Genomic DNA, 27841 nt, shown 5'->3' on the forward strand with positions numbered 1-27841 from the left:
CTCTGTTGCTCTGTGGCATGTGGGATTTTCCCTGATCAGGGATCGAACCCAGGCTTCCTGCATGGGCAGACAGATTTCTTAACACTAAGCTACCAAGGAAACCCTACAAAGGTTTTTTAAAGGTAAGAAAAAGAGCAAATTAATTTAAAATAATCAAATAGGGACCTTCTAGAAAAGAAAAAAGCTATTAAAATTAGCAATTCAATGGAGAGGTTAAACAGCAATTAAGTTTAAGCTATGAGAGACTTCTTTGCACTGGAGACAGATTTAGAATGTAGCACAGAAAAAACTGATAGAAAATAAAAACACTGAAATGTATAAAACTAGTTACCAGTAGGAAGAGGGAAGGGGGTGGGGGATGAAGAGATACAACTATTATGTATAAAATACGCTACAGTATATTGTACAATACAGAGAACATAGCAAATACAATAACTATAAATAGGGTATAACCTTCAAAAATTGTGAATCAACATATTATATGCGCATGCGTGCTAAGTCACTCCAATCGTGTTCAGCTCTGCAACCCCATGGACTGTAACCCACCAGGCTCCTCTGTCCATGGGATTCTCCAGGCAACAATACTGGAGTGGGTTGCCATGCCCTCCTCCAGGGGATCTTCCCCCAGGGATCGAATCCATGTCTCTTATGTCTCCTGCTTTGGCAGGTGGGTTCTTTACCACTAGCACCACCTGGAAAGCCCACTATATTGTACACCTGTAACATGTAATATTGTACAGCAAATATATGTCAATTAAAAAAAAAAAACACTGAAATGATATGGAGGATAGATTTAGAAGGTCTGAAAGAAAGATTCCAGAGGGAAAAACTGAGCATGAAGAGGACTCAGAGAGCCAAGAACTATTGCTAAAAAATTTGGATTCAGATGATTTCAGGAAGTACCTAATCCCTATTCTATTTAAACTATTACCATCCATAGAGAAGGGATATGCATCAATTCTTTCTACACTCATAACATGTATCCAAAATCAGGCAGAGATAACACAGAAAGAATAATACTAACTCACTTAAAGCTATCAATGCAATTATCCTAAGTATATATCAGGAAAACACCCCAGTATTATATTAAAATAATAACTTACCATGAAAAAATGAAGTTTATCACAGGAATGTAAAAATAATATGACTTTTTTAACCTGGTAACTTAATTCATCCTATTAACTGGCCAAGGAAGAAAAAAAAAAAGGTCACTTTGGTATATGCTATAAAGGCCTCTTATGTAATTCTTCATTCCTTTTTTATTTTAAAAATATAGAAAAGTTAGACTTCTCTGATGCTACAGTGGATAAGAATCCTCCTGCCAATGCAGGGGACAGGGGTTCGATCCCTGGTCCAGGAAGACTCCACATGCCACAGAGCAACTGAGCCCATTCACGACAACTACGGAAGTCCACACACCTGGAGGCTGTGCTCCATGACAAGAGAAACCACTGCAAATGAGAAGGTCATGCACTGCAATGAAGAGTAGCCCTCACTCACCACAACTCAAGAAAGCTAGCACACAGTAATGAAAACCCAGTGTGGCCAAAAAAAAAAAAAAAAGCTTTAAAAGAAACACAGAAAGGTAGAAAAAACACACTACCTCAAAATAATAACCATGTGAACTATATATTCTGGAAGCATTTTCTCAAAATCACTAAAAAGAAAAGCATGCCTATTAGCATCATTATTATTTACTATTGATCTGAAAATACCAACAAATGCAGGTTAAGAAAAAATACACAAATTAAAAATTAAATACTAATTAAAGAAGTAGCATGAAAGTTATATTTTAGAAAATATTATGTTTTAAGTGTAATTATCCTGTGCTAAATCCTTTTACACACTTGCCTCATTTAATATAAAACTCTTGAGAGGCAGATATTAGTGTCTTCACTGTACACATGTATATTGCATGTGTCTTCCACAGTTTCTCAATTTAAAGAAAAAGAGACGACTCAACTGCATAATAAATTTCTGTAGATTTACAGAGAGGAGAGCATTTTATTATCCCATTTATTCTAACAATAAAAGAGGGAATTTGACATTTTAAATTAGCAACAAATACCAAATATTTCATTCTAATTTGAACCTGTTTAGAAAAACAACCTCGTGAAAGCTTTTCTGGCATAGGTCATTTTTATTTAAAGGAAAATTCAGGTTATTTAGCAGCAGAAAAAATCCTGGTAAATGATCACTGGGACCAATGAGTCTACATGTCACTTTAAAACGCTCAACTTCTAAAAAGCCCTTCTGCAGCAGGCATTTTTGAAAGGTGGGAGTAAGGAGTACCCTCCTGAGAGAGTTCTGGAAAATATCAGGTTCCCCTTTCCAAGAACTGCATGAGTCACTGATTTTTCAAAACATACTGACGTGAAAGCTTAGCAATGGATCAAGACATTGTTGGGAACTGCTGTCTCCCTAAGAGCTTCGGAAAAGCCTATAGCAAGACAGGCCTGAGGCTTCTGCAAACTTGCCTGTCTTTGGCATGAGAATATCACAGCAAAGTTTCACAGCTTGCAGTAACAATGACAGCGTCTATTCTCCATCTTCCCTTAGAAAATGCTAGTACCAGCTTCATTTAGTACGAGCATTTTTTACCCTACCAGTAGAAAATAATTACCATGGGGAAGCTCTACTTAACTGATGAAACCACTTTTCTCTTGGAGACACTATTACAGTAAACCAGACATGCTGATTTCTTGGGTCTCTATTTTATTACCAGTATCTTGGCTGACTCCCTTTCAGTCCTGTGTCTTGATTAAATTCAAGAGTTGAGGACATGCCAGTATAAGTGCTGGGTAGTTGGGATTCCGAAGGTTGGTGGGAGTCTCAAAAATAATACTCGAACTGACCTTTATTAAGTGCTTACAACAGATTGGTCACTAAGTGCTTTGTATGGATTGTGTCATCTAGTTCTCATAATCATTCTATGAGTTTCTTAAACCTAAGTGGGCAAGAGATTATTCCCGGGGCATTCTTAAATGTGCCTCATTAGAAGTGTTTATACCATCTCATGAAAGATATTTCAATCTAGGAGCCAAAAATTATCTTATTCTATCTTTCCTTCATAAAAGCTTGGAGGAGCCTAAAGTAAGGTAACCATGTGTCTCTCATGTAGTTGGATCACGGATTAACAATCCTCACTTGGAGATATTGTTCACGAAAAAGGGTTTAGGATTATGGAGCAGATGTTTTAGGGCTTCCGTGGTGGCTCAGATGGTAAAGAATCTGCCTGCAATGTGGGAGACCCAGGTTCGATCCCTGGGTCAGGAAGATCCCTGGAGAAGGAAGTGACAACCCACTCCGGTATTCTTGCCTGGAGAATCCCATGGACAGAGGAGCCTGGCAAGCTACAGTGGTAAAGAACCCGCCTGCCAATGCAGGTGACATAAGGGACATGGGTTCGATTCCTGGGTCAGGAAGATCTCCTGGAGGAAGGAATGCCTACCCACTCCAGTATTCTTGCCTGGGAAATCCCATAGACAGAGGAGACGGGAGGGCTACAGTCCATAGGATGGCAAAGAGTTGGACACGACTGACGTGACTTAGCACGCACACACACAAAGAGATCTTTTCTGAACTCTATGTAAAATTGCCCATCTCTGGCCCCAGTTACTCTTGTTCCTTTTCCTGCTTTACTCTCTTTATAAATTTCAACACTACTGATAATTATAGAATGTATTACTTGTCTACTTGTTTGCTAACACCTTCCTCTCTAAGAATGCATTGGAGCCAGGACTTTGTTTTGTTCACCTGGTTGTATATTAAAAGATAGTCATTGTTATGAATGCCCCCTTCCTGGCTCACAGATTCACACCTGTGAGCTGGCAGAAGTTTAGTTGCACACACAAGCCGCATGGAAATTTTTTTTTCACTGATGACTCTAATCGATATCATTGAAGAAACGGGTAATCTAATTTGGAGAGTGAGGTTCTTTTGCACATAATAGATATATATCTCACAAAGAAATGTTCTCTGAAATCATTGGAACAGATAAGTACCAAGGGTTATATTGTCATTCCCATTTCATGATAACTCTAAAAAAGTGAGTGTATAACATGTTGTTTTGATTACTAGTTTATGTAACAGTTTTTACTAAGTTGATTCCAAAGCAATATGTTCCAAAGTGGTTTATATGAGGACACTAATAAGCAGCAGATCAAGCAAACAGACGAACTGTTATTTGGGCTGCTAACATGAATCGTTTCCATTGTCATTTTGAAGACTCTCCAAATTCTAAAATCTAATAAGGCTCAGACAAACCAAGAGTTCTAAATTCACAAGCCAAATCAAAGGCAAAGTCATCAAATGCAAGGCCTTTACCCTTTACCTGAGATAAGAGGGAGGTTCAAGAGGGAGGGGACATATGTATATCTATGGCTGATTCTGGAGAAGGCAATGGCACCCCAATGGCTGATTCATGCTAAGGTTGACAGAAAACAAAATTCTGTAAAGCAATTATCCTTCAATTAAAAAATCAATAAAATTTTTAAAAGGGTCCTTTCAAGGACTTCACTGATTTGCATTTGATAATCAAAACAGCAGACAAATGGGGAAAACATCAGCCTTTCTTGTTTGAAGTCACCCAACCAACTCTGTTTCTTAGGAGAATGAGAACTGCAGAAATCTTTTTATCTTCAAATAAAATGCACATAAAGTCTAAAAGGAAGCTAACAGATGCTTACTTATAAGTGAATAGCTATCCTTAAATTGTTTCCTGATTACTCTGGGATGTACCATGAGCAGATTCTTACTGGATTCCTAAAGTCAAGAAAATTATAAAATTTAAAGTTAGCTCTGTTCATTAGAGGTCTCCTCTGGGAGTAATGCACAAATCAGTCTTCACTCTTAAAAAAACAATTAAGACATTATAGAACAGTTAAGAAAAGTTTAAGTGGATGACAGCAAGAGTGATTAAATAAACAGACCAATAAAATAAGCCTGAAGTAGTAAATATGTTCTTGAAAAATTGATTTCCTTCACAAATTTCTCAGAAGTAAATTTAAATGTTCATTATTTGGCCTATAATATGAGAAAAAGGGGATCATAGAGGGAAGAACTAGAATCAATTAATAATAGATATTTATTTAGCAGCTACTTGTGTCCACAAAGATCTCTGGGGATACAGATATATCTCCATTAGGTTCAAAAGTTGTCAAGAGAAACATAGTCTGCAAATGCCAAGTTTAAACAAGTTTCATATGTAAACAAATGTAAGTGCTGGGGACCTGGAGTAGTGAGGAGAGTTGCTGAGGAAGGAGGGGTTTGAAAGGAAGAGAAGAAAAAAATAAAGAAAGAAGGGAGAAATGATAAGTAATGAAATCTTTGCAGACAGATATGGCCCCAAACTTCAAGGAGGGCTTCCCAGGTGGCTCAATTGTAAAGAATAAGCCTGTCAATGCAGGAGACACAGGTTTGATTCCTGGGTGGGATAAATTCCCTAGAGAGGGATATGGCAACCCACTCCAATATCCTTGCCTGGAGAATCCCATGCACAGAAGAGCCTGGCGGGCTACAGTCCACGGGGTTGAAGAAGAGTCAGACTCAACTTAGTGACTGAACAATGACAACAATAAAGACTTCAAGGAGACCCCCAAACTTCAGATTACCTATATGGGCTATGAGAAATGGTTGTAAATATACAAAGAAAGAAAGATGAGAGTTAGAGTAAGTGTAAGACAGAGAGAACACAGTGTTGCGAGTTGTGTTTTGTATTCCTTCTTTCCTTCATTCGACGAGTATTTGTTGAGTACCCATTTCCAGGAGCTAGGAACAATTCCAGACACTGGGTCTGTGGTATTAACAAACTATGTGTCCTCATGCAGCTTCCATTCAGTGCAGAGAAATTAGTCAAAGGAAAAAAACATAAAGCTTTGGTTTAAAAAATGTCAGGAAGGAAAGAGAAAAGAAAAAGAAAGCCTGTGATGCTTGTATAGTACACAGTCTCCATCTGGATGGCCACTATTTGTTTTTAGGCATATTATTGCCAAAACTTTACTTATCAGTTTCTTAAAATTAATCTTTATTATGTGTATTCTTAGTGCTCTTATATTGAGTTAATTTGAAGCACTGACTACTAAGAAGTAGGGTACAGAGTTTATCATTCCAAAACAAGTCAAAACTTGAAACTGCATATTTGGAAGAATTACATCTCACTAGGAAAAAAAAAAAAACCTGAATTCTAAATATGATTATTATCACAAAAGACCAGAATTTCCATAACATTCCAATATGGATTTGTGGCCAATCTTGTAATTCTCCTCAACAGTTCATCATTTCCCATTCAATTTCCCTACTATTTCTCTCTCATCACAATGTCACAGTCCTCTGTGACTTTACCCTCCAAATATTGACTCTGTAGCTTTCCTTTTGTATACATTTGTATATTGTCTACTAACATTACTTATTAGCCCTAGACCTCACTCCTTCTCTAATTAACACAAGAGTTTCCAGTGTCCCCTCCTGCAGATGACAGAATGTTGGAGCCTGAAAGCACTCTACCTAGAAATGCAGCCTTCAAAGCCATCTTGGCCTCTTGTTCCTGATCAACCCTCCTAAAGCAGGCACTTCTGGTGTTCTCTAATTAGATTCCTTCCATGGCTTACCACTACCTCCTAAAGTCTGTCCAGACTTCTTTTTTTGAGCATTTAAGGCTGTCTGGTTTTTTGGTTTTTGTGGGGCATTTTTTTAGGTATCGACATGGTTTTCAACCTTACCTTTCCCATTCATTGACTCAAAATTATTCTTTGGGCCCCTCTGACGTTTAAGCTGTGCTTGAAGGTTGAGTCACAGCCCTGCTCTCTAGCAGCCCTCAGTTTCATGGACTGCAGGGAAGAGTGGAGAGGGCATGGGACAAGGACAGGGATAACTCCTTAAGTGTTCAGAGTGGTGGTGAGAGAGGTTGTTCAGGGAGCACTGGACCCACGCATCCAACCCCGCTCTTTTGCCTACCTTGCTGCATCAGTGCTGATTAGTTTGTTACTAAAACATGGCTCTTCCAATGAGTCAACTCTGAGTGAACTCCCGGAGTTGGTGATGGACAGGGAGGCCTGGCGTGCTGCGATTCACGGGGTCGCAAAGAGTCGGACATGACTGAGCAACTGAACTGAACTGAACCGAACCGACAACATGGCTCACTCTTGTCAATGCTCCCTCACACTCTTCCTTCCTGAGAAAAGTGGAATATCTTTTCTCAGTTTTGCTCCAAACCCAAATATATCTTGGTCTTTCAAAGACTAGTGATCCATGTCCTACTCTTTTCGACCCCATGGACTGTAGCTCACCAGGCTCCCTGTCCATTGGGATTCTCCAGGCAATAATACTGGAGTGGGTTGCCATGCCCTTCTCCAGAGTATCTTCCCAACCCAGGGATCAAACCAGTGTTTCCTGCACTGCTGGCAGATTCTTTACTGCTGAGTCACTGAGGAAGCCCCTCAGACTAGATCAGATGCCAAATAATCTATGCTGATTCATTTCCTTAGTCTTCTAGTCTTAATATAGCTTGGTTAGTTCTATTTCCACTCGCATTCTAATTACATCCTTACTACTATTAGAGTTTATTATCAAACCCTTGTCTCTTACTACAACTGTATCTCTTAAGAATAGCAACTGTGATTATATCATATATATATATATATATATATATATATATATCCCTTGCCCAAATAGGTATTTGATGAATGTTATCCCAGCTAAAATAACAGGGAATAAATTGTACACCAAACAATTACAAAATGCAATAATGAGGGGATTAACTGTACAGTTGGATCCCCACATTTGTAGTAAAACTACTACACAAATTACTGTAAAAATTCACAACAGTGGAGAACAGAGCTACCACTAATAGACTAGGATCCCCAGGCTTGAAGGGGTTAAGCAGGTCTATCCATGAGAAGGAAAAAACGATTCTTCATTTGCCTTCATTAAAGACTAATTTTAGGTCTCTTGGTAATTAAATGAACACATTGTTTATGCTCCATACTGCTTTCTGCTCTGAGTCTTGGAAAATACATGAAATTTCCAAGAATTAAAGTTTCCATTAACACAAGTGCCAAATCAGGAGGCCTGACCTGTGGGAGAAAGCACATTTGTCTTTGCTGGCTCCTTTTCAAAAAGCTATAGAAAGATATTTACTATATAATCTTTCTTGTGCACAGTTGCTCTGTTCTATCATCCAGGACATCTACACAAGAGGGAGAAGCTGCAACATTTCAGAAAGCCACCAATTACTAAAGAGGACGGTTTGAGTTCTAAAGTGTTGACAGCAGTCCCTGTTCGGGATAAAAATTTTTTTATTGGAAGAGACTTTGAGTGGGTTTTTTTTCTTCTTTTTTTTTTTTTTTTCTTGCTCGCAGTTTTGTGTGTGTGTGTGTGTGTGTGTGTGTGTGTGTGTGTGTGTGTGATTCCCTGAGAACCAGCTTTGGCTGGTGAAGAAATATACAAAGTGGGTTTCAGAACATCTTCTACTTCAGAACGTCTTCTACCAGACGGAAATTTACTGTAAATAATCACACGTACACATAGCCTGGACGCCTCTGAAGAATATTTGCTGATCTCTTTTTTTTTAGTTTATTTATTTTTACTTTACAATATTGTATTGGTTTTGCCATACATCAACATGAATCTGCCAGATGTATAGAACAGTATTTGCTGATCTCTATCTCTGGGTTTACTTGATCTGAAGTAGCACAGTTACCCACCCAGGTTAAAAAAAAAAAAATCTCTTTACGTCAATGCACTCGAACTCTGAGTTCTCTCCTCGGAGCTGGGAGCCTTTCAAATTCATGCTGGCGGCAGGGGGTCTCGGCTACTGGGGAAAGAGCCCGTTCTACAGGCCCCGCCCACCCCGCCGCCCCTCCTCCCAGGCTGGTTCCCTAACTCCCCCGGATTCGCCTTCCCCCGTCACCCCCTCCCGGCCCCATCTCGGAATTTCGGCTGCCTCAGAGGGCTGGCGCGCGTCAAAGCCCGAACTGGGAGACTGATTTGTGGAGCATCACTCTCAGCTCCTCTCCCCACAACCCCTCCTCCGCCCCCGGCAGCAGCCCAGGGCTACAGCTGAGCAGGGGGAGGGGGAAGAGCTACAACCATCCCCCTTCCTCCAGCCCGCCCCAGTGGGTGCAGATTCAATTGCACCTTTTATTACTTTAACTCTTCTCCCTAGGACACGCGGCCCCGGATCGGTCCCTCCGGCAGTCGCAGTTACCGCTCCCGGCGCGGAGATGGGACAGCAAGGGACCTGTCCGCCGCCGGCCGGCGAGTGCGGGGACTTGCGGCCGCCCAGCCAGCGGCCCCGAGTCTGTAAGTTTCAACACTCCTCCGGGGGAGGGGAGGGGGAGGCTGAGCGCGTACCCGCAAAAGATTTAAAAGGTTGACAGCGTCGGAGGGATTTTCGGGGCACATTCTTTTAATGAACTCTTTACGCAGTTGGCAGGCTGTTATCCGGGTTTTTCTTGCAGCTTGTATGGTTGATCCCATTGTATTAAAGAAGTTCAAGTTATTACATTATGAGTTCAAATGGGAATTTTTTTAAAAAAATGCAACTCATACTTCCTTCAAATGTAAAATACCTCTACGTAAAATTACATAGCACACTGCTTATTATTTTGTCGAGTTGTTATTTGTACTGTGCAGGAGTGTCCACGGCCTTTTCTTTGCCTACTACTAAAAATAACAGAAAAAGAATTCCCCCTCTCTACTTTTAATATTGCTACATCACGTGCATAGTTTACTAAAGAGATCGTGATACTAAGCTGGCCTCAGCTGTCCTCGCTGTCGTGGTGCGCTTGGGTTTTTGCAGTAATCTACAGACGCGGGTAATATCAGAATTATCATTAAAGCTGCTGTTTACAGGAAGGCTCCTGACTTTAACTAAGGTTGTGCCCTTAAGTGTTCAAAACGATAAGGACTATTAAAACAGTTCTGGTTCAGACCAAGTAATTTTCCCGAGATCTAAGAACTCAATCACTGTAAGATCATACCTTTAGCTTTGCACGCCACCTGTAAGATACAGACACACCCCTCCATGCAAGGACGGAAGAGTCGAGGAATGGTCGCGGGGGGAGGGGGGGAGGGGTAGTTCTTAATCTTGGTTTCCCTCCCGCAGGACGGGTCTCGAGGGAAGGAGAGGCAGGTCGCAGACAGGTGCCTAGGCTGGCTATGGTGACGGGACGATGCTGGCCAGGAAGAGCATCATCCCCGAGGAGTATGTGCTGGCGCGCATCGCGGCGGAGAACCTGCGCAAACCGCGCATCCGGGACCGCCTCCCCAAGGCCCGCTTCATCGCCAAGAGCGGGGCTTGCAACCTGGCGCACAAGAACATCCGGGAGCAAGGACGGTTTCTCCAGGACATCTTCACCACCCTGGTGGACCTGAAGTGGCGCCACACCCTGGTCATCTTTACCATGTCGTTCCTCTGCAGCTGGCTGCTCTTCGCCATCATGTGGTGGCTGGTGGCCTTTGCCCACGGGGACATCTATGCTTACATGGAGAAAAGCGGGATGGAGAAAAGTGGCTTGGAGTCCACCGTGTGTGTGACTAACGTCAGGTAAGAAGGCGTCGGGCTGAGGCGGGGTGGAAGACAGTACAGAAAAACAGGTGAAATTGCCCTTTCTGTCTTCTCTCTCTTACTTTGCTGACAGTGAACTAAAGACTTTATTTTAGTATGTTCAGAAGCAAAAAAAATAAAAACATAACAAAACAAAAAACGAATCTGATGTATTAAAATTTTTTGGGGGGTGCAGCCTTGGATGAGGAGGCTTTGAAAATGTAGTTTCAATCCCGTGGGCTAGCCTTGAAAATATTACACTGGTTATTTAAAAAGGATTTCACTGAGTGCCTTCCTCAAAAAAAAAAAAAAAAAAAAGCACACATTTAGTTGTCAGTCTGAAAAGCTGCTGTCCATAGTTCCAGTATCCAAAAGGAAATATCTCTGATCAACAAAAAATGTTGTGCAAATGCTAGTAATGTTCCATGACTTCTCTTCCCGTGACATTTTCAGAAATAATGAAAAAAAAATAGAAAAACACTGGTGAAGAGGGGATCTAAGTTAAAAAAAAAAATCCACCAGAAATGAAGTAAATATTAAGCCCTTCTTTATCAAGATGATCTTGAATAGCTGATTGCTTGCTTTAATTCCAAAATTAAAAGTTATGTTAACATTCAGAACTAGAAAAAAGCTAATCTTTGATAGAAATTGGTCTAAATGTTTGACGGAAGAGATTATGTAGAAGTGATTTAACATTGTGGTTTTCTCTAAAAGTTTTAGTAGGATAGGAAGGCAGTTCTTAGATTGCCCTAATTTTTTTTCTTATATCATAAATATTTCAAAGATAAGTGAATTTGGTTTCAGTGATTCTCTTCTCATATTTTCATATGGCCTAAGAACATTTACTTGGGGGTGATTTGTCTCTTAATTTTTTTGTTTACAGATGGAAAAAGATAACCAATTGCAAAAATATTCACCCTGAAGAGAAATATTTCTAATAATACTAGCAACTTTTCCAGGACATTTTCTGAATAATATCCCAAATTCACATAATTCATAAAACAAAGGAACTTGAACAGGAACCGTTCTGTCAGGAAACTGGAAAGAATGAAACCTTTACTGATCCTGAAATGTGAAATTAGCATACTACTGCAAGAAGCAAAAACCCAGACTGTAAACTTGCCCATTCTTCCCTTCTCTGACTAGTTGCGATGCCAGCTTATCAAAATGGGCATGTAATATTTGTCACAGAGATCACATACCACAGGTTTCAGCTCAAATTTTGAGGAGAGAAAGCCAAATTGAATTGATCCATTGCCTTTACCATCGAGTTAGATATTATTTTCTTGTCTTAAACTTGTCACATACTATTGTCTCAAAGAAAATACAGGTAAAAAAATGTACATGATCATCAGTACACCAAATATAAAGGAAACAAAATACTATGTTTAACAGATATGTATAGGCCAGATATGATTATAATATTCCTCTTTAAGAAATTTATTGGCAGTGCTATTGGTGAATCATTTTCCTATAGAGGTACACTTTTAATAAATGAAGTAGACACACATAAAATGAGATAAAAGAAACAGACATAATAAACCTTGAAAAATAAATGACAGATTTAGTCACAAGATGAATATATTGGCTTTCCTTGTGGAAAAAGTCACTAGGCAATTGATTAAAGATACGTCATTACAAGGGAGATAGTTTCAGTGATTTTGTAAAATAACTTGACAGAGTGCTCTGGTTATTAAAAGCTGTTTTACTGCCAGCTTTTATTGTTCAACAAGAGGTGTTTTGAAGTATGTTCATTCCTCTGATGGATTCCTGCTGGTGTGAACATTCAATTCACTGTGAAAAATAGTGTTGCAGATACAATGAAACAAACTTGATTTTAGCAGTGTGACAATTTTAGCATTTTATTTATTCATTTCTCATTAGATGATTATCTAAACATTTTTAAACTTTTTATTGAAATATAGTTGATTTAACTTTAGCATTTTAAATTTTACTTCTTACCTAAAAAATATTATTGAACATCTTTTAATGTTAAAAATCTTACTGGTTTTATTTTAACATTGTGGTACTATGTATACTTCAGTGCAATGTAAATTTTAATCGTAACCAACTGTACATAATATTTTTTCACCAAAAAAAGTAGAAACAGAAAAATTTCTATTTTTTTCCCAAAGGATATTTAATACATGACTAATAATATGTCTAATTTTTTTTTGCATTTCCTTTCCTTTCATAAGTTCAATGTCCCACCTTGTCATCAAAACTGAAGATAACTTATTATAATGAAGATTTTCTAGTGTATCCAAATAATATTTAACATTCTCCTTCTAGGCTGGTTCACCTTCCCTTTCATGTAGATGACTTTCTAACATGAGTCAGAAAGTAAACCAACATATTTCTTCTTATTCAGCCTAACTTCCTCTGTAGCAGAACAAACCAGAAGCTAAAAACACTCATCTCTTGAGGTTGTTTAGCACAACAGGTGTTCATTAAAAGGCTGAGTCTTGCACCATATAATGTTTGGAAGCAAGTTCTTTCATAAATAAATAACATACACAAATGACATATGAATAGTCTCTTAAGCTAATAAAATGAAACATCTGGGCATATTCATCATTACACTGCTCCCTGAAGCATGTATGTTGTTTAGTTGCTAAGTCGTGTCTGACTCTTGTGACCCACATGGACTACAGCCTGTCAGGCTCCCCTGTTCATGGGATTTCCAGGCGAGAATACTGGAATGGCTTGCTGTTTCCTACTTCAGGTTGTTATTTCCTACTTCCTGACCCAGGGATCGAACCTGCATCTCCTGCACTGGCAGACAGATTCTTTACCACTGAGCCACTGGGAAAGCCTGAAGTATGTATACATTATCAGAAATCAGTATTGTATCCATGCCCCTTCTCTGGGGTCTCTTCTTTTTTGATTATATCTTGTATATCTTGTGTGTAGCTAGTGCAAAAAGCAATCGTGGTTTTCCATGAATCTTTTTAGCAACAGAAAGGATAAGAAAGGCACTTTTTCATTTAAAAGTTAAAGGAATCATCTGCGACATCCACTATGCTTCAATTAAATAAAAAATACAAATCCCTGATTATGAGCCTAGTAGAAAAAAAAAATCATCTTATGTGTGCTTGCTTACCATTCATGGTGCCCCACCAAAATATAATGTGTATATTCAGAATCCAAATATTTAAACATTTTGCTCACTCATTGTATGTGGCATTAAGAAACAGCTAATACTTTGACAGTTGACCTATCATCTATAAAATTAGAGAAGTTTGAAATTGGAGTGGAGGGCAGACGTGACTAAGACTGTTTCTATTAAGAAGCCACAGCAGTAAGGGTAAGTGTACTTAAGTGAATAAATTAAAGAGAAAGATGACCAAATGTGGTGCTTCTCAATTAGGGAGATAAATCGGAATTATCTGCCAGCTTTTCGAAAGTCTTGCACAGGTCCACCCTAAACTACCAAATCAGTGTTTACACTGTGATCAGGAAGAGAAGACACAGTTTGAAAAATCTTCCCAAGAAAATCCTGACACATGTTGGCCCCTTCCTTGTGTCTCTTTCAGAAACTAGGCCAGAAATGAGAGGATTTGTGCCCTTATTATGATCTTGACACAGTCACTTAATAATCCTTACCTCAAATCCTTCCTGTAAAACATCAGTATTCTCTAGATCACTTAGAGAACAAAGTGAAACAATCAATAAGAAAACGTTTGGTTCCAAATAGCACAACATTCCTTTTTATTTTAAAATACTAGTATTTTGAAGGACATGTTTTGTACCACTCTTTAGCACTGTGCTTTCTCTATATAAGGTACATAGTGTTCACTAATGAGTATGATTTTAAAGGTTGTAAATAATAAAAAGTTCACTCAGGACTCAGTATGTTCCACGTAACTTGAGTCACTTAAACACAGCTTGGCAATAAATAATAGACATCGGCTTGAAGGAGTTTAACAAAATAAACTATGCCTTTGTGAAAGTGAAGGTCTTCCCTGATAGCTCAGTTGGTAAAGAATCTGCCTGCAATGCAGGAGACCTGGGTTCAACTCCTCAGTCAGGAAGATCCCCTGGAGAAGGGATGGACTACCCACTCCGTATGCTTGGGCTTCCCTTGTGGCTCAGCTGGTAAAGAATCCACCTGCAATGTGGGAGACCTGGGTTTGATTCCTGGGTTGAGAAGATCCCCTGGACGAGGGAAAGGCTACCCTTTCTAGTATTCTGACCTGGAGAATTCCACGGTCTGTATAGTCTATGGGGTTGCAAAGAGTCGGACACGACTGAGCAACTTGTGCTTTCACTTTTCACTTGTGAAAGTGAAGTATTTCACAATGATACATGCAGATAAGAGAGAAAATGAACAAGTGCTTGTGTTTAGAATAGGGCATTTGATACATTAAGTTGGCTAGTGTTTCCAAAAGTATTTAATAGCCTTTGGACATGAACAGGTGAATGGATAAAGAAGATGTAGTACACACACACACACACACACACACACACACACACACTGGAATATTACTCGGCCATTAAAAAGAATGAAATAATGCCATTTGCAGCAATGTGGATAGACCTAGAGATTCTCATACTAAGTAAGCCAGACAGAGAAAGACAAATATCATGATATAGCTTATATGTGGAATCTAAAAATATGATACAAATGAACTTCTTTACAAAAGAGAACTAGTTTCACAGATGTAGAAAATTAGGTTATGGTTACCAAAGGGGAAAGGAGGGGAGAGGAATAAATTAGGAGTTTGGGATCAAAATATACATATTACTATATACACAACAGATAACCAACAAGGACCTACTGTATAACATGAACTATACTCAATATTATATAGCCATCATAAAGGAAAAGAATCTGAAAAAGAACATATATAACTGAATCACTTTGCTGTGTACCAGAAAGTAACACAAAATTGTTAATCCACAATACTTATGAAAAAAATTAGCCTTTGAAAGAAGAACATGAAAAATTCAGCTTCAGTGTTATTTCCTGATTCAAAAATCTGAACTGATGGCACTGTTTTCTGATCTCATTCCTTACAGATCTTTTACCTCTGCCTTCCTCTTCTCCATTGAAGTTCAAGTGACAATTGGATTTGGAGGGAGAATGATGACTGAGGAATGCCCTCTGGCTATCACAGTGCTGATTCTACAGAACATTGTGGGTTTGATCATCAATGCAGTCATGTTGGGCTGCATTTTCATGAAAACAGCCCAAGCTCACCGAAGGGCGGAAACCTTGATTTTCAGCCGCCATGCGGTAATCGCCGTCCGAAATGGCAAACTGTGTTTCATGTTCCGCGTGGGGGACCTAAGGAAAAGCATGATCATCAGTGCCTCTGTGCGCATCCAAGTGGTCAAGAAAACCACTACCCCAGAAGGCGAGGTGGTACCTATTCACCAACTGGACATTCCTGTTGACAACCCACTTGAGAGTAATAACATTTTCCTGGTGGCCCCTCTGATCATCTGCCATGTGATTGACAAGCGCAGCCCCTTGTACGATATCTCGGCCACTGACCTGGCCAACCAAGACCTGGAGGTCATCGTGATTCTAGAAGGAGTGGTCGAAACTACTGGCATTACTACACAAGCTAGAACCTCGTACATCGCCGAGGAGATCCAGTGGGGCCATCGCTTCGTGTCCATCGTGACCGAGGAGGAAGGTGTGTATTCTGTGGATTACTCCAAATTCGGCAACACCGTAAAAGTAGCTGCTCCAAGGTGCAGTGCCCGAGAGCTGGATGAGAAGCCTTCCATCCTTATCCAGACCCTCCAGAAGAGTGAATTGTCCCATCAGAATTCTCTACGGAAGCGCAATTCCATGAGAAGAAACAATTCCATGAGGAGGAACAATTCCATCCGCCGGAACAATTCTTCCCTCATGGTGCCCAAGGTGCAGTTTATGACTCCCGAGGGAAATCAGAACACTTCCGAATCCTGACAGCAAGACAACCCCCAGAAAGTCTTTGATCCGCTGTTGAAGAGTTTCTGCAGGGCATGGACAGATTGCACTGGAGCTGAAACACAATAATTTGTCCTTGTTTATCTTATTACACTAAATGATATGCATATTCCAACAGCAGCACTTTCTGTGTCAATAAATGGTAACTCACAAGGTGGAGGGTTCCTGTCTTACACTTGCTTCACCCTTGCAATATCACCCTATCACCCTAAGTGATAGGCTTAGGTTATACAGAGGAAATGCTCTCATTTCTGTCCATTTGAAACACAGGAATTACAAGAATAGTAATAGACCTTGAATACAAAAGCGGGTCAAGAAATGATACTGCTTGAAATGCTTAATGGGTGACATCACAGATGTCTGTTTCTATGGTTCACCCTGGAAAAGGGATAGAATGGACAAGATGACCCCAAACTATGTTTTTCCTACCTCCCTTTCCCTCTCTTTTTAAAACTACACCAGGTACAAAGCTTGAGGCAAAAACTGCTTGATTCCTTTTTTGCTTTTTTATTTATTTTGCTGATTAATTTTTAAATATTGGATTTTATTTGTTCCTCAAATTATATATTATGAGGAGAAATAGTATTGGGAAAATTGCACTAAAATGTTAGGCAGGAACATCTGTGAAATTGGAAAACAACAACTGAGTTCAGTTCTAATCATGAACATAATTCCTACATGAACATAATGGAATCTAACTAGAAACCAAAATTCCTATTCTGTCAAATCAGCTTATTGCAGTGTAAGGCTTAATGTTTCAAAGCTAGAAATCACCCCACAATATGACTGATGAATGAAAGTTCCTGTTAACTTCTCATTCAGGGTCTTGAAAACATGAACAGAAACTTGCTAATTTATTTTTGGATTTTCCACAGAAAAACTGCTTAGTTCTAATCACTTCTACGTGGATTCTGTTCACTCACTTGGTTCTTCACAGTGACCTCCAGAGGTTTCTTTGCCCCCTTCATGGCCACCTGTTGGCAGAACCAGGCAAAGAGCTTTGGAGAACAGCTAAGAACATTCCTGTCTCACTTAGGACTGAATTCCCCAAAGGGACATCTACTTCTTTTGGCTTCTCACTTCTTAAGAGCCTCCATTATAGTGAATATTTTATTAAAATATTTTCTTTGAATTCACTGTAGTTTTGCAGCTTCTCTTTCACAAAATTATCCCTAATGAAAGCTCAAGGAAAAAAAACACTCATTTTTAGAGTTATATGAAAGAGACATCACACAGTGTTGATACTCACCTCTGAGGGTCCTCTCTTTGCGACCTGTTATTCCAAAGGAACTATGTTTTTAAAATTTCATGTTGATTTCATTTCATTCCAAGTTTTAGAATGTTCTATGGGCTTCCCTGGTGGCTCAGACGGCAAAGATTCTTCCTATAATGTAGGAAACCTGGATTCGATCCCTGGGTTGGGAAGATCCCCCTGGTGAAGGAAATGGCGACCCACTTTATTCTTGCTTGAAAAATCCCATGGACAGAAGTCCATGGGGGTTGCAAAAGAGTCAGACACAACTTAGCATCTAAACAACAACAAATCTTAAACAAAAGACTCATGCATCTAGCCAGATGAATGGAAATTGTTTCTCAGGTTACCAAGTTAATCATTTCTAAAAAATTTTAACTACTCCTTTGAATTCCAGACTTGTATATCAAACAGGTACTTGAAGCTCCACTTGGATACCTAATACACATTTTAAAGTTACCATTTCTAAAACTAAAGGTTTCATTCCTACTAGCAACCTGCCCCCCTCCACAGCCTTTCTTCCAGTCACTCAGGCCAAGACTGGGAGTCCTACTTTACACCTCTCTTTTACATCTCATATATTCTCCATTAGCAAAATCTCATCCAGAGTATGACAAGTTTCCTATATCTCTATTGCCTCCTTCAGTTCAGTCTGGGTACTCATCACTTAGTATATAGGGATCAGTGTACCAGTTGCTAGTATATTGAAATACCTCTATATAGTTTGCTAAAGAAAAATCTACCTTAATAAGACTTAGCCCACCAATGATTATGGAGTTGAATATCAGACCTCCTGGCAGTTCTGAGTTATATACAGTTTCCCCATTCCCACCCCAGGGCGTTTGAATAGACCCGGGAGGCAACCTCCGTACCAGCAAGAACATGCCAAGTACTTGCCTGTTGCTCCATGCGGTGGCAGCTCCACGTTTGTAAAGGTGACACAGACTGTGGAGCAGGTAATGTCCTGACTGAGGCTGAGAGGCGGATTCCTGAGGCCAGGTGAGCCCTGGCACCCAGAGGCAAATCAAGCAATGGAGTAGGAATGCTTTCCCCAGCCACCTTCCAGCTGCAACCAAAGACTGGGGCCAAGGACCTCATGGCCATCAGTTTCATGGGGAAGTCAATGGAATAGTCTGGAGGGGCCCATACAGCAAGTCATGGCTCAGATGGGGACATCATTTAGCTAGTGATAGCCACATCAAACAAAAGGTCACATCAATTTCTAAAAACCTGCAAATGTTTTAGAACATTGCAATGATTTCAGAAGCTATTTTTGTTGAAATATATTTAACTGGCTATGCAGTTTCAAAACTACTTTGTTTTAGAAAATAAGATTCTTTATGTGTGTAAAAGTCATTCAGTCGTGTCCAACTCTTTGTGACCCCATGGACTGTATAGTCCATGGAATTCTCCAGGCCAGAAAACTGGAGTGGGTAGCCTTTCCCTTCTCCAGGGGATCTTCCCAACCCAGGGATCAAACCCAGGTCTCCCACAGAGCAGGTGGATTCTTTACCAGCTGAGCCACAAGGGAAGCCCAAGCATACCGGAGTGAGTAGCCTATCCCTTCTCCAGTGGATCTTCCTGACCCAGGAATCGAACAGGGGTCTCTCACATTGCAGGTGGATGCTTTATCAGCTGAGCTACCAGGGAAGCCCCCTTTGTGTGTATGTGTGTGTATAATCTTGACTTAGGTATTGAATTTAGACACTATTTGATATTAAATATTTAGATTCTTTACTTGCATCCTAGTCATCCTACAGCAGCCACAATATTCTTTTACATCATATTACATCATGCCTCTGCTTCACACCCACCTATGGCTCTCCATTTTTCTGAAAATGAAAATAGCAACTCTTCCCGGCACCCATAAGCCACTACATCTTATTGCTACCTCTTCCCCTGGAGCATTTCCACTCCACTGCAGTGGTCTTGCTGTTCTGTGAAACAGAGCTATACATACTTTCATATCATGAGTTTACTTCTCTGGAACATTTCTCTAGAAAGCATTCTGGATCTCCCTCTGTGATTATTTAGGATCTCTGCTCTAGTGCCATCTCATGAGACAGTGCAGTATAGTGGTTAAGAAAAATAGACTTTGCAGCCAGACTCTTGGTTTAAATTTCAACACTTATCATCTATGTGGTCTTGACAAAATTAATTTTTTGCACCTCATTTTCCCCATTATATAAAATCAGAATTATCATAATACCTACTGCATACATTGTTGTAAGAACTAAGGGAGCTACTGTGCATAAAGGAATTAAAATAGTTTAATTCATTCACAAAAGACAAAAACTTGAAATGAAGGACTGGCCTTGAGATTATCTGGATTCTTAGTAAACGACTAATTGAAGGCATTATATTTTCTCAGGACAGAGGAAAAAAAACTTTGCAACATGAATCTGATCTCTTAAAAATTCTGCAGCAGAGACTTTATACCTGCCCAATTCAGTTGCTTTTCCTGATTCTTGGATACTTACCTACTACCTGTCATCAAACAGTATTATGTGCAGAATACTACAACGTGTAAAGACAAACATTTTACATACAGAAGATATTTCTGGTTTCTTGTATCTATCATTCATTTGTTCCTTCACTAATATATATTGAACTTCTACCACATCTGACATTCATCATCTGGCAAAAATGACTAATTGTCTTTCTTTTCTTTATGGAGGAGTAGAGATATATATTCAGGGTAGATGTTGATTCTGCACCCAAGTACTCTGAAATGGAAAGTATCAGGAGAGAAAAACTGGCTTTGGTGTCAGAATTGGAAAAACCAAACCTGAGGCCTACCCTTGGTTACTGGGCAGGCGTGGAAAGACGATGGAAGATACAGAGCTTTCCACAGATAGCTTTGCAGAGAGTGGGTAAGAAAAGAGAACACTGCTCAATCTTAGGACTATCATTTTTTCCTGCTCTAACTTATCCCAATCCCACAATTTTATTCAATTTCATCACTTTCCACTTGACTCAAGACTTTCTCTGAGTAAAAAATCCTCTTCCCCTAGATAGATTTCTAACTATCTTGCCAAGTGTTCTGACACTCAAGTGTCTCAGAACCAGCAGTGACTTAAAGAAATGACCAGTTCCCAAAGCCTAACTCCCAGAGAAGTTGTTATGCATGTGTGCTAAGTTGCTTCAGCTGTGTCCGACTCTTTGTGACCCTGTGAACTGTATAGCCTGCCAGGCTCCTCTGTCTATGGAATTCTCCAGATTTGAATACTGGAGTGGGTTGCCATGCCCTCCTCCAGGGAATCTTCCCAACCCAGGGATCGAACCCGCCTCTCTTATGTCTCCTCCTGCATTGGCAAGTGGGTTCTTTACCACAAGCACCACCTGGGAAGGCCAGATGTTATCCACTTAGTAAACATGGGCACAGCTTTTCCCTCTCCATTAGTTGGAATCATTTTTTTATTGTTGCTCAAAGATTTGGCATTTATGGAACAAAAAATTTCCTCACTGATAATAAAATAATTACAGATAAAGAAGAAAGAATGAAAAGATATCTCCTGGGATTCCCACCCTCAACTTTTGTCATCTTCACCATGTCACAAGTAGAGGCAGAACTGAAAATCGTGTCTCCAAGGACCAATGCATTAAAATAACCATAACAAATCCTACAGGCTGTTTAAGAGGAAACCCAAGGGCCGCGCTCTTCCCATGATCTTTATGCATAGTTCTCATCAATGGTGATGGGAATTCCCCATGGACCTAGGAAGGAAGTGACTCTAATTACAACTCCTTGATAATTTCCTGCAGAGATTCAAGTTCATGAAAAATCTTAATCAGCCTTCAACTTCAGATCAAAATACTACCTCAGAACCTGATTTCATTTTAGGGTGTTTACATCTGCATTAGTACTCACTTTCAGCTGTGTTCCCAGTTCTCATGGAGATTCTGTTGGTTGTACTGCATGATACCCCTCCCCCAACTCTAATACTCTCAGGTTATTTAATTGAAACTCTTATTTTTCACAGTGTTTATTTTAATCACTTGAGAAAACAAAAATGTTAAGGCTGGATTTCCACATACTATTGGACTACTTCAGTTTGTTTTGAATAAATATTGAAAAAGTGGAAAATAAAATAGTTACCTGTAAAGCTGAAGTTAAAATATACTTTTTACTGAAACTCTACATATTAGCAGATTTTCTGGAAGTTTTCAATTACTCACCATTGACTATTGAAAAAAGTCTACATTTTTTAAGCATAATAATCCAGGGTCTTTGCAGTTTGATTCCAACACACTTTACAATCTTGTTCCCTAAACACTTCAAATAGTGTGGTGTGTAAAATACTACAAGGTGTAACATAAGTGCTTCAAGCTCACTACTTCATTCATATTCTGTCTCCCATTCAAGTCTGAAAGTCTCTGAGGTTGAAGCTCTGCTTTATCTACCAAAATTATTGCTTTTACAAAGCCTTCCCAAATCCTCCATCTAAATTACTTCTTCATCTCTGTAATTTGTACCTTTGTTGATTGGTTATTTCATAGTAACTGGCTGTATATCATATATAACTTTTTGATATCATATACACCTCTCCTCAGATTGTCTTTTCCCCAGACTATTTATCACAGTGCTTGCCTGAAATAGATGGTGACAGCCTGATCGTTATCTACTCTAAATCCTCTCTTCCTTTCTTTCACAGCAATAGAGTTGTTCAGTTAGAGATACCACATTTTCCTGCCTCTAACGCTGTTAGCTGTGGCCAAGGGCCTGATCTGGGGCCAATGGCCTGTGAATGGAAGTCAAATGGACCACTTTCCTTTCTTGATTTAAAAAACCCCGTCTCTGTACCTTCTTTCCCTTCCCATGGACCAGACACACATGGGGCAGAGACCAGAAGGGACCAGACTGATGATGTAAGAAAATATGGTATATGTGAGTCTGTGGATGGGTGTGTGTGTGTGTAGGAATATTATTTTGCCATAACAAAAATGAAAATATAAGCAGAGTGGATGGACCTAGAGAGTATTATCCTTAGTGAAATAAATTAGAGAAAGACAAATACTGTATGATATTACTTACATGTGGATTTGAAAGAAATACAGATGAATTATATACAGAACAGAAACAGGCTCACAGATAATAGAAAACACACCAGGGGTTGCTGGTGAGGGAGGAGGGTGCAAATTACGGGTAGGGGACTAAGAAATACAAATTACACAGGAATTTCTTGACAGTCCAGTGGATAGGACTAAATGTTTTCACTGCGAGGGCCTGAGTTTGATTCTCTGGTTGGGGAACTAAAATCCCACAAGGTGTGTAGTGAGGCCAAAGAGAAAAAAGAAATACAAACTACTATGTGTAACATAAGGCTTCCTTGGTGGCTCAGTGGTAAAGAACCTGCTTGCCAATGCAAGAGGTGTGGCTTTGATCCCTGGGTCAGGAAGATCACCTGAAGAAGGAAATGGCAACCTACTCCAGTATTCTTGCCTGGGAAATCCCATGGACAGAGGAACCTGGCGGGCTACAGTCCATGGGGTCTCAAAGAGTTGCACATAACTAAGACTAAAAAACAACAACAGAATAGATAACACAGATAAGCAACAAAGATTTATTGTACAGCACAGGGAATTATAGCCATTAGTTTGTAATAACTTTTAATGGCGTATAATCTATAAAAATAGTGAATCATTATGCTGTACACATGAAAATAATACAACATTGTTAATCAACTATGCATGCGTGCTAAGGCACATCAGTCATGTCTGACTCTTTGCAACCCTATGGACTGTAGCCTGACAGGCTCCTCTGTCCACGGCATTCTTCAAGCAAGAATACTAGAGTGGGTTGTCATTTCCTTCTCCAGGGGGTCTTCCTGACCCAGAGATCGAAACAACGTCTCCTGTGGCTCCTGCATTGCAGGAAGATCCTTTGCCACTGAGCCACCAGGGAAGCCCCAAATCAACTATTCTTCAATTTTAAAAAGAAGAAGAAAATATGGAAATAAATAACCTAGGACACTAAATGGCTTTGAGGGATGGAGATATATCAGTCTGGACTGCCTAGCTTTTAGGCACTTACATAAGAAAGAAATATATATTTTATGTTACAGTCATGTCAGCTTTTTAAGCTGTTTGTACATCTTGTTGCTAGACTACAGCTTAGCTTTAGATCAACTGGGAAGGCAACACACAGAATGGCTGACGACACTTGTCATTCTCGTGTTCTACAAAAGATGCATATCTATAATCCAAAAGGAACTCTAGCAAATTCATGAGAAAAGTACAGATAACCAAATAGAAATAATTGACAAATAGCATTAAAAAGGATGCCTTAAGAGTCCAAAATCCCAAAACACATATCAAAAAGTGCTCAATGTCACTAATGCAAATGCAAATTAAAACCGTGATGTAATACCATTTAATAACACCAGAATGGTTAATCCAAAAAGGATAAAAGCAAGTGTTGGGGAGCTTGAGAAACTCAAATGTACTACTAGTGAAAGGGTATATTGCCTCAATCATCTGGAAAGACTGTTCGACGGGGTCTTTAAAACTAAATATGACAGATTCTATGAGCCAGCAACTCTACTTTCAGTTCAGTTCAGTCGCTCAGCCGTGTCCAACTCTGCGGCCCCATGAATCGCAGCACCCCAGGCCTCCCTGTCCATCACCAACTTTCAGAGTTCACTCAGATTCACGTCCATCGAGTCAGTGATGCCATCCAGCCATCTCATCCTCTGTCATCCCCTTCTCCTCCTGCCCCCTATCCCTCCCAGCAACAGAGTCTTTCCCAATGAGTCAACTCTTCGCATGAGGTGGCCAAAGTACTGGAGTTTCAGCTTCAGTATCATTCCTTCCAAAGAAATCCCAGGGCTGATCTCCTTTAGAATGGAGTGGTTGAGTCTCCTTGCAGTCCAAGGGACTCTCAAGAGTCTTCTCCAACACCACAGTTCAAAAGCATCAATTCTTCGGTGCTCAGCCTTCTTCGCAGTCCAGCTCTCACATGCATAATGACTACTGGAAAAACCATAGCCTTGACTAGACGGACCTTAGTCGGCAAAGTAATGTCTCTGCTTTTGAATATGCTATCTAGGTTGGTCATAACTTTCCTTCCAAGGAGTAAGCGTCTTTTAATTTCATGGCTGCAGTCACCATCTGCAGTGATTTTGGAGCCCAAAAAAGTAAAGTCTGACACTGTTTCCACTGTTTCCTCATCTATTCCCCATGAAGTGATGGGAGGGGGCCTTAGCAAACATTCTGTGTGAGGCATTGTGTTAAATTCTGGGAATACAAATTATAAAGCAAGTCATCATAAGGTGCCTAGAGATGAACAGATTAGGCTCAGTTGTATTATTGTACATGCAACATTTATTTTGATAGCTATATTACATATATAACATGCATATATACTTAATATAAAATGTATATAATTATATATAATAGATATTTAGTGTATATATTATAACAATATAACGTATTACATATTCATTTATATGTGTTATACACAGTGTTTAGTATACACATATTATTATATGTCATATGGGGAAACAGTGGAAACAGTGTCAGACTTTATTTTGGGGGGATCCAAAATCACTGCAGATTGTGATTGGAGCCATGAAATTAAAAGACACTTACTCCTTGGAAGGAAAGTTATGACCAATCTAGATAGCATATTCAAAAGCAGGGACATTACTTTGCAAACAAAGGTCCGTCTAGTCAAGGCTATGGCTTTTCCTGTGGTCATGTATGGATGTGAGAGTTGGACTGTGAAGAAAGCTGAGCAACGAAGAATTGATGTTTTTGAACTGTGGTGTTGGAGAAGACTCTTGAGAGTCCCTTGGACTGCAAGGAGACTCAACCAGTCCATTCTAAAGGAGATCAGCCTTGGGTGTTCATTGGAAGGACTGATGCTAAAGCTGAAACTCCAATACTTTGGCCACCTCATGCAAAGAGCTGACTCACTGGAAAAGACCCTGATGCTGGGAGAGATTAGGGGCAGGAGGAGAAGGGGATGACAGAGGATGACATGGCTGGATGGCATCACTGACTCAATGGACATGAGTCTGAGTAAACTCCGGGAGTTGGTGATGGACAGGGATGCCTGGCGTGCTACGATTCATGGGATCGCAAAGAGTCAGACACGACTGAGCAACGGAATTGAACTGAACATTTTATACCATGTATTATATATACACAATTATATATAATTATAATATAACAACTGCTTATTTTACTTAACATATACTCCTAATAGAGGGTGTATGTGTGTATACTCAGTCGTATATAACTCTTTGCAACCCCATGAACTGCAGCACGCCAGGTTCCCTGACTTTCACCATCTCCTGGAGCTTGCTCAAACTCATGTCCATTGAGTTGGTGATGCCATGCAACCAATCTCATTCTTTGTTGTCCCCTTCACCTCCTGCCTTCAATCTTTCCCAACATCAGGGTCTTTTCCAATGAGTTGGCTCTTTGCATCAGGTGGCCAAAGTATTGGAACTTCAGCATCAGTTGTTCCAATGAATAATCAGAACTGATTTTCTATAGGATTGACTGGTTTGATCTCTGTGCTGTCCAAGGGACTCTCAAGTCTTCTCTAGCACCACAGTTCGAAAGTATCAATTCTTTGGTGTTCAGCTTTCTTTATGGTCCAACTCTCACATCCATACATGACTATTGGAACAACCATAGCTTTGACTAGATGGACCTTTGCCAGCAAAGTAATGTCTCTGCTTTTAATACGCTGTTTAGGTTTGTCATAGCTTTTCTTCCAAGGAGTAAGTGTCTTTTAATTTCATGGCTGCAGTCACCATCTGCAATGATTTTGGAGCCCAAAAGAATAAAGTCTGTCACTGTTTCCATTGTTTCCCCATCTATTTGCTGTGAAGTGATGGGACCAGATGCCATGATCTTAGTTTTTTGAATGTTGAGTTTTAAGCCAGCTTTTTCACTCTCCTCTTTCACATTCATCAAGAGGCTTTTTAGTACCTCTTCACTTTCTGCCATGAGGGTGGTGTCATCTGCATATCTGAGGTTATTGATATTTCTCCCAGCAATCTCGATTTCAGCTTGAGCTTTATCTAGCCCGGCATTTCACATGATGTACTCTGCATAATGGCATCACCAACTCAATGGACATGGGTTTGGGTAGACTCAGAGAGTTGGTGATGGACAGGGAGGCCTGGCGTGCTGCAGTTCATGGGGTCACAGTGAGTCGGACATGACTGAGTGACTGAACTGGAACTGGAACCCTGCATATAAGTTAAATATATAGGATGACCATATACAGCCCTGACACATTCCTTTCCCAATTTTGAACCACTCTGTTGCTCCAGCCTATGCTATACAGTAGGCCTTTGTTGGTTATCTATTATATATATATATATATATATATATATATATATATATATATATATATATCAGTTCAGTTCAGTTCAGTTGCTCAGTCGTGTCTGACTCTTGCGACCCCATGAATCACAGCACACCAGGCCTCCCTATCCATCACCACCTCCCGGAGTTCACCCAAGTTCATGTCCATCGAGTCAGTGATGCCATCCAGCCATCTCATCCTCTGTCGTCCCCTTCTCCTCCTGCCCCCAATTCCTCCCAGCATCAGAGTCTTTTCCAATGAGTCAACTCTTCACATGAGGTGGCCAAAGTATTGGAGTTTCAGCTTGGCATCATTCCTTTCAAGGAACACCCAAGGCTGATCTCCTTTAGAATGGACTGGTTGGATCTCCTTGCAGTCCAAGGGACTCTCAAGAGACTTCTCCAACACCACAGTTCAAAAGCATCAATTCTTCGGTGCTCAGCTTTCTTCACAGTCCAACTCTCACATCCGTACATGACCACTGGAAAAACCATAGTCTATATACACATATATTTATTTAATATTTGAGAAGGCAATGGCAACCCACTCCAGTACTCTTGCCTGGAAAATCCCATGGACGGAGGAGCCTGGTAGGCTGCAGTCCATGATGTTGCTACGAGTCAGATACGACTGAACAACTTCACTCTCATTTTTCACTTTCATGCTTTGGAGAAGGAAATGGCAACCCACTCCAGTGTTCTTATCTGGAGAATCCCAGGGACGGGGGAACTTGGGGGGCTGCCATCTATGGGGTCGCACAGAGTAGGGCATGAC

At 40.1% G+C, this 27841-nt stretch overlaps 1 protein-coding gene and 1 long non-coding RNA gene across 2 annotated transcripts in view; one reads left to right on the plus strand and one right to left on the minus strand.

Annotated features, from left to right (window-relative positions):
• The window catches only part of LOC138437742 (uncharacterized), a 40752-nt gene extending 30439 nt beyond the window's left edge, over window positions 1-10313 (minus strand). The window contains exon 1 of the long non-coding RNA XR_011256128.1: window positions 9981-10313. This is a non-coding gene — a long non-coding RNA (uncharacterized lncRNA). The remainder of the gene's footprint in view (window positions 1-9980) is intronic.
• On the plus strand, window positions 8744-16643 carry KCNJ8 (potassium inwardly rectifying channel subfamily J member 8). Its single transcript, XM_069585583.1, has 3 exons — window positions 8744-9300; window positions 10106-10546; window positions 15569-16643. The coding sequence occupies exons 2-3, from the start codon at window positions 10173-10175 to the stop codon at window positions 16467-16469; spliced, it is 1275 nt and encodes a 424-aa protein (XP_069441684.1). The 5' UTR covers window positions 8744-9300; window positions 10106-10172; the 3' UTR covers window positions 16470-16643.
• The last annotated feature ends 11198 nt before the right edge of the window (window positions 16644-27841 follow it).

The sequence above is a fragment of the Ovis canadensis genome, chromosome 3 (genome assembly GCF_042477335.2).
Source record: "Ovis canadensis isolate MfBH-ARS-UI-01 breed Bighorn chromosome 3, ARS-UI_OviCan_v2, whole genome shotgun sequence".
Taxonomy (NCBI): Eukaryota; Metazoa; Chordata; class Mammalia; order Artiodactyla; family Bovidae; genus Ovis; species Ovis canadensis.

Bases quoted from the DNA above. Each gene is read 5' to 3' on its own strand.
- KCNJ8 (XM_069585583.1), top strand. From the start codon at position 10,173: ATGCTGGCCAGGAAGAGCATCATCCCCGAGGAGTATGTGCTGGCGCGC. The intron at 10,547-15,568 runs GTAAGAAGGCGT...CATTCCTTACAG, and splicing joins GTGTGTGTGACTAACGTCAG to ATCTTTTACCTCTGCCTTCC.